This window comes from Pistacia vera, unplaced genomic scaffold (assembly GCF_008641045.1).
Source record: "Pistacia vera cultivar Batoury unplaced genomic scaffold, PisVer_v2 Contig317, whole genome shotgun sequence".
NCBI classification, from domain to species: domain Eukaryota; kingdom Viridiplantae; phylum Streptophyta; class Magnoliopsida; order Sapindales; family Anacardiaceae; genus Pistacia; species Pistacia vera.
In genome coordinates, this window is record NW_022196132.1 from 651,869 (window position 1) to 660,008 (window position 8,140).

The 8,140-nt window shown below is 39.3% G+C and overlaps 1 protein-coding gene across 1 annotated transcript; it reads left to right on the top strand.

Moving 5' to 3' along the window:
• The first annotated feature begins 1,751 nt into the window (after window positions 1-1,751).
• On the top strand, window positions 1,752-2,324 carry LOC116136554. The gene has a single exon (XM_031422238.1). It carries the CDS (start codon window positions 1,752-1,754, stop codon window positions 2,322-2,324), a length of 573 nt encoding a protein of 190 aa, XP_031278098.1.
• The last annotated feature ends 5,816 nt before the right edge of the window (window positions 2,325-8,140 follow it).

Here is an 8,140-nt window from a genome sequence, read left to right on the forward strand (position 1 = left end):
GATGTAGGCTTGGTTCTAACCCGTCGAACCACTTTAAAAACCTCTTGTCTATTCCTGTTGTGGATATTATAATCCATTCCAAACTGATTATTTATAATCACGCACATATCCTACGTAGTTCCGTCGTAATCGATTGGATATCTCTGATTGTTACGAGTTTTCATAACAACATTTTCCATATCTAAGGATTTCTGACATGGATTAATACATAATTACCTGATCTAAAGTAATGGTGAAATTTACTAAGAATTATTGAAGAGAATAATGAGAAGAAAAACGTTGTTTTGACTAAAAAATCTAAAAATTAATGCATCCGACTAACTAATGAGTCCATGTTAATTTATCTCTTTATCTTTCACTAAACATCTGTGTGTGATAGATTTTTATTGGTTCAATTAATATATACACGGTGAAGTATATAAACTGGCATTGTTAAAAGCTGGAGAGTGAAGGTTTATTCACCATCACGCATGGACGGACCTCATTAATATGCATAATCTTCTATTTTGATGTTTAGATTGTATTTGTATTTATATTTCCAAATTTGACCTCAGTCACATGTTTTTTTCGCATGTATATGAAATTATTTACAATCTCATTTATCTAATTTTCCTATAATTAATGTTAATTACTTTGGTTACCCTCTCTAACATTAATTTAACTGCATATTTAAAAAAACATGCATTATTATATTGACATATAACAAAATTTTAATAACTAACTTTAATAAAGGGGTATTTTTGTTATTTTATTTTAATTTTAAAAGCTAAGTTATAATCAACTAATCTTGTATTACTTTAAAGGACTAAAATAATAGAATTTAAAACAAAAAAATTTTAAAAAAAAAAATTGAGGCTTAAAATCACCAATAAGCACATTACAAATTTCTGAATTTAGAATTCTCATGAGTGGATTAAAAAGAGGCATCACTCAATCTCATTCAGATTCCATTAATTTTTGTCTTATTTTATTATTTTAATATAAAGTCCCTCTTCGGTTCTCAATGATTTCTGTCTTATTCACAAAGGGTTAATAATTCAACACCCCCTCAGGTTTCAAAGCTTCCAACGGACTAAGAAGAACATTAGGTCAACACTTACACCCCAAACTGTGAGTGAAGTTAAGGGCTTAGGGCATAATTAACAGATCAGTGTATTTTATTATGTAAAGTCTATTTTGCCCTTGTTATTCTATTTAGTTCACAATCTTACTTTCTAACTTAAGTACTTATGAAAACAAAGAAAAAAAAAAGTAATTTATTATCTCCTTATTAATTAAATTATTCTTTATAAATAAATAAATAAAATAATGATTATTTGATTGATCTCTCCACTTTATCAATACTAAAACTTATAAAACCAGTTACTATATCTTTCCTCAAATCATCACCACCGCTCACCATATTGGATAATAATACTTTTCAGAATGAAGCCCACGTACAGCTGGACATCACCATTACTTCACCTAAGGGCTCTCGGCATTTTACTAATGAAAACGGGTAGTGTTGATCTGCTGTGTATTCTTTTTAGTTAGTTATTTTTTGTTGCTGAGTTGTACAAATATTAGTGATAGAGTTTGTTATTCTTTTTCTTCGAGAATCCTCTGTACAGAAGGCATATATACATGCTATTTGTGCCCATTTCAAAATCAATGAGAATGAATCAATTCAGTTGACACTGGTGTTCCTTTCCCTGCTTTTCTCGTGCTCTGTTTTTCAACTTTAATATGGTATCAGAGCAGTGAATCCATCCATGGCTTCTGACGATTCCTCCGTTCAAACACCTCCTACTCCTCCTCCTCCTCCACCCAATCAATATCTTAATTTCAATGACGCAACCAATCCGTATCGACTTGACCATGGGGATAACCCCTCCCTTTCTCTCGTCCCTGAACGTCTCACTATTGACAACTACACCACTTGGTCCCGTGCCATTCACCATGCTCTTCGAGCCAAAAACAAATTAGGGTTCATTAATGGTGAACTCACCAGACCCATCAACCCATCTGACCCTTTACTTCAACCATGGGAACGTTGTAATGACATGGTTACATCTTGGCTTCAAAACTCGATCTCTTCCTCCATCAAATCCAGTATTGCGCTCGTTGATGATGCTGCTACTGTCTGCTTCGAGCTACGGGAGCGTTTTACTCAACAAAATGGCTCTCGAATCTTTCATCTCAAGAAAACACTTGCTGGACTTCATCAAGATCAAGATCCGATAAGCATCTATTATGGAAAGTTGAAAGCTATTTGGGATGAACTCAACATATTTGACCCTTTGCCTAACTGTACTTGCGGTCAATTAAAAACCCTTTCGGATTGATACCATAGAGATTGCGTTATTCAATTTCTAATGGGCCTAAATGACTCCTACAACAATTCTCGTGACCAGATTATGCTTCTTGATCCTTTACCCTCTGTTGGCAGAGTTTTTTCTCTCATCCAGCAACAAGAGCATCGACATCTCATGCTCCAAACCAACCCCTCCCCTGACTCCATGGTTCTTGCCATGAAGAAATACTATCCCAACTCCGAACCCCCCAACAAATCCAGCCAACCTCGGAAACCTTGCCCATATTGTACTCACTGCCATTTATCTGGTCATCTCCTTGAGAATTGCTTTAAAGCAGGCAATGCTGCACCCCCTACCTGTACTCATTGTCACATGAGTGGACATGTTGCTAACAAGTGCTATAAACTTCACGATTACCCACCTGGGCACAAATTTTTCAAAGCAAAACCATCACCAGTGTTTGCCAATTCCGCTTCTGCTGAATCTGATGAAGACCCCTCTGCCACGGTTGCCCTTACAAAGCACTAGTATCATCAACTCCTTAGTTTGTTGTAGCATAAAGAGCATCTGATGACGCCTACTTGCTCCACCAACTCATCCAAGATTGCTTTTCCTCCGCATGTTAACTCTGCTACTGCTCCCCCTATGTCTGGTATTTTGACTTCATGCCCTTTATCATTATCTGTTTCTTCTCATCACTCATATCTTCCTTGGATCATTGATACGGGTGCTACAGATCATATGGTCTGTAGCACCTCCCTTCTCACCACAATAACTCATCATGTATCATACTCTGTCAAAATGCCTAATGGAGCAGTAGCACCCGTCACTCATATTGGCACTGTTCATCTTGGACAGCACATTTTGCTTCATCATGTTCTCTATGTTCCCTCCTTTAATTTTAATTTGATTTTAGCTAAAAGACTAACCACTTCCCTTGCTTGTTGTTGTCTTGTTTTCTTCTCTGATTTTTGTTTTCTTCAGGACCTTTCATCTTGGACAACGATTAGGAAGGGTGAAGTGAGGCAAGGACTTTACCACCTGTTGCATACTACGGTGCCTCCCACAGCTCTTGTTGACCATCTGTCCACCTCTTCCAACAAACATGACTCTGTTTCAGCTTCCATACTATCTAATATTCAAATATCTGATACTTGGCACTATAGGCTAGGCCATACTTCTCATTCCAGAATTGCTTTAATCAAAGATCCTATTGTAACCTCTCAAAATTCTAATACAAATGATTTTCCTTGTTGCATATGTCCACTGGCTAAACAGCACCGATTGCCTTTTTCCATTAACACACATTCCACTTCTCGCCCTTTTGAAATTATTGCTTGCAACCTTTGGGGACCATACTCGGTTACTGCCCGTGATGGCTCCAAATATTTTTTATCTATAGTTGATCACTTCTCTCGCAACACCTGGGTTTACCTTCTCACCAATAAGTCTCAAACTCGATCATGCATTGAATCTTTTTGTAACCTTGTGGAAACACAATTCAATCTCAAAGTTCAAATACTAAGAAGTGATAATGGTGCCGAATTCAATATGACCTCATTCTTCAATCAAAAAGGCATCATTCATCAACCACTTGCATTGAGACACCCCAACAAAATGCCCTTGTAGAGCGGAAACATCAGCACTTACTTAACATGGCCTGAGCTCTACGGTTTCAAGCTGGTCTCCCCTTAACCTTTTGGACTGAATGTGTGCTAACTGCTACCTACATCATCAATCGCATTCCTTCACCTCTCCTAAACAATAAAAGTCCTTTTGAAATACTTTTCAATAAACCTCCAATCTATTCCCATATGAGAACCTTTGGTTGCCTTTGTTTTGCTTCCACCATTTCCAATGGCCGAACCAAATTTGATCCACGAGCCAGACAAGCCATTTTTCTTGGTTACCCTTTTGCTGTCAAAGGATACAAGCTCCTTGATATGCAAACTCACACTACTTTTATCTCCCGGAATGTCATCTTTCATGAAACAATTTTTCCTTTCCTTCAATCATACACACTTCCCTCACACTCCTCTCCCAATCCTACTCTTTCTCTTCAACCTTTCCACACAGCTCCCATTCATTTCCCTCCTACCTACACCTCGACCCCTCAACCTGTCCATACTTCCCCTAACATTTCTTCCCCCATTCTACCCCAAACAGACAGCATCCTAACCCACACTCCTTCACCTCCCTCTTCATCCTCTCCAACGCATAACCATTCCTCCAACCATTCATCCCCATCACCACAGCTTCACAGATCCACAAGAACTCGGAATGCACCTCAGTATCTACAGGATTACCACTACAATCAGACTCACTTCACCTCTTCACAAGCGTTGGACAAGATGTCTTCCTCAGGTACTGTTTTTTCCTTTACATCAATCACTTTCATATCATTGTTTATCACCTGTTTTTCGTGCTTTTTCCACTTCTATTTCTTCACATCTTGACCCACAAACCTATAACCAAGCTGTTAAGGACCTGAGATGGTGTGAGGCAATGCAGGCTGAACTGGATGCTCTTGAGCTAAACAGAACTTGGGTGTTGACTGATCTACCTCAAGGGATCAATCCTATTGCCTGTAAATATGTTTACAAGACAAAATACCATGCGGATGGCACCATAGAAAGATTAAAAGCTAGGCTTGTGGCCAAAGGCTATACTCAGCAGGAATGGATCGACTATCACGGGACTTTTTCTCCTGTGGCCAAGATTGTCACCGTTCGGTGCCTCTTAGCCATAGCGGCCATCAAGGGCTGGCACTTGCAGCAATTTGAGGTTAATAATGCTTTCCTCCACGAGGATTTGGATGAAGATATATATATGGTAAAACCCCCCGGCTATACAAAGGGCCAACATGGTCAGGTATGCAAACTTCTCAAGAGTCTCTATGGACTCAAGCAGGCTTCACACCAATGGCATGCCAAATTTTCCAATTCTCTCATTAACTACGGTTTTAAACAGTCCATTTCAGATTATGGTTTATTTACCATGGTGACTAAAGACTCCTTCACAGCTTTGTTAGTGTGTGTTGATGACATTGTGGTTGCTTCCGACTCTCTTATTTGCATTGAGTCTCTCAAGAACTTTCTGAACACTTGCTTCAAAGTTAAGGATTTAGGTCCTCTTCGATACTTTCTTGGACTTGAGGTAGCAAGATCCACCAAAGGCATTCACTTATGTCAGCGGAAATACACACTTGACATACTTTCAGATTCTGGCACTCTCGGCTCCAAACCTGTTAAACTACCTATGAATCAAAATCTCAAGCTAAGTCAAGATTCTGGTACTCCTCTTTCAGATCCTAGTCCTTTCAGGCGCCTCATTGGTCGGCTTATATACTTGACAATCACCAGGCCTGATATCAATTATTCAGTCTAACTTCTCAGTTAGTTCATGTCTCGACCAAGTGACCTTCACTTACACGCTGCACACAAAATCTTGAAGTATCTCAAAAGCAATCCAAGTCAGGGTCTTCTCCTCTCGGCTCACTCTCCAATTCAATTACATGGTTACTGCGATTCAGACTGGGCTTCATGCCCTGATACCCGAAAGTCCACAACTGGTTTTTGCATATTCATTGGACAGTCACTCATCTCCTTGTAATCCAAAAAGCAATCTGTGGTATCCCGTTCTTCTGCCCACTCTGAGTATCATGCTATGGCAGCCACTTGTGAGTTTACATGGATTTGCCAACTCTTTGATGACTTGCACATTCCACATCCTACCCCGACCATCCTTCATTGTGATAATCAAGCAGCCTTACACATTGCTGCGAATCCAGTTTTCCACGAGCGTACCAAACACATTGAAGTGGATTGTCACATCATTTGCAACAAAATTCAAGAGGGCAGCATTACCACTGCCCATGTTCCTAGCCACTCCCAGTTAGCTGACATTTTAACCAAAGCACTCTCCTCCAATGTGCTTAATACTCTTCTTTTCAAGATGGGAATAGTTAACCTCTATTCTCCATCTTCCGCGGGGGGGGGGGGGGGGGGGGGGGGGGGGGGGGTGGGGGGGGGGGGGGGGGGGGGGTGTGGGTGTATATTGGATAATAATACTTTTTAGAATGAAGCCCACGTACAGTTGGACATCACCACCACTTCACCTAAGGGCTCTCGGCATTTTCCTGATGAAAATGGGTAGTGTTGATCTGCTGTGTATTCTTTTTAGTTAGTTATTTTTTGTTGCTGAGTTGTACAAATATTAGTGGTAGAGTTTGTTATTCTTTTTCTTCGAGAATCCTCTGTACAGAAGGCATATACACATGCTATTTGTGCCCATTTCAAAATCAATGAGAATGAATCAATTCAGTTGACACTGATGTTCCTTTCCCTGCTTTTCTCGTGCCCTGTTTTTCAACTGTAACACACCAGTACAACCAAAGCCTTTACCCTTCTTTTATTTCTGAATTTTTTTTGGGCAAATTTCTAATCCCTTTTACAAGTTAGAAAAGCCAGATGCGTCAAACAGAATTCAATCTAAATCAACAAATTAAACTTATCTGTTATAACCCAAGCCTAATTAATCAATTCGCAACACAAACAAACACAATCAAGATTCAAGACCCAAAACACACACACACAAGGCACAAATTTACCGTGGTTCGTCTATCCAATATTGGATAGACTACATCCACATTGAGCTCTGAAATACGGATACTCACAGCACTAAAAGATTATCCAACAATTACAAGAAGAAAACCATACAAATCTGCCGAAACAGAGCAACACTCAACTTAGGCTTATTCGCTCAAGAAACTCTCTACAATCTGTAAGAAACAGAGGACTAAACCAGCCTCAAAAAGGAAACACAACCCTCTTTCTAATCTACATAGGTTATTCCTAGAAAGCCTTAGCAAGAATACCCAACCTAATTGCTCTCTAATTTCATATAAACCCTAACTGTTACAGATTAGAAGAATGCGGCTGTAACCACACTGTAGCTTCTCTTTTTATATAAGCCCATATCAGCAAATATCAGCCCTTGGATCTGTCTTGATCTGACGGCCAGGATTCCTTCAATTAACTTAAATGAAACGACCCCGTTTTTTGGCTTCACAATATTTTTAGTCTCCACCTTGAAGCCAACTCTCTTCCTTCCATTTATTTTCCTTTCTTCTTTTTTATTGTTGGACTTCTTTTTAGTGCAGTAAGCTATCCCATATTTCTTCTCAACTCTAAAAGAAAGTGTCTATCTAATGTGAAGCAAGTTCAAGCAGTGCTTGAACTTGGCTGTGGTCACTACTTTGGTTCTCATGTCTGCTGGATTCTCTTCAGTAGGTACCTTCAGAAGGTTGATTTCTCCCTTTGCAATCAAGTCTCTGACGAAGTGATGCCTGACATCCACATGTTTTGTTGGTTCATGATACACTGGGTTCTTACTCAGGTGGATGGCACTCCGACTATCAGAGTAAACTGTCGCTGTGCCATTCAACAGATCAGCTTCTTTCATAATTCCTTGCAACCATGTTGCTTCCTTGAATGCATCTGAAATTGCCACATACTCTGCTTCTGTAGTGGAAAGTGCAACCAGTAGTTGCAACTGTGCTTTCTAGCTAACACAGTTGCCTCCCAATGTAAAATAATAAACAGTTGTGAACTTCCTGGAGTCTTAGGCACCATCAGATTGGTTTAATTTTCTGTAAAAAATCTGCATCTACATACCCAACCAGATCAAGTGATGCATATCTTTTACAGAAAATTAAACCAATCTGAACAGTGCCATTAATGTATCTCAATAACCATTTTAAAGCATTCCAATGTTCATTTCCAGGATTTGACATGAACCTGCTTAATAGAGATATTACATATGCTAAATCAGGTCTGGTGGATATC

Excerpts from the sequence above, each read along its gene's own strand:
- LOC116136554 (XM_031422238.1), top strand. The coding sequence starts at position 1,752 with ATGGCTTCTGACGATTCCTCCGTTCAAACACCTCCTACTCCTCCTCCT.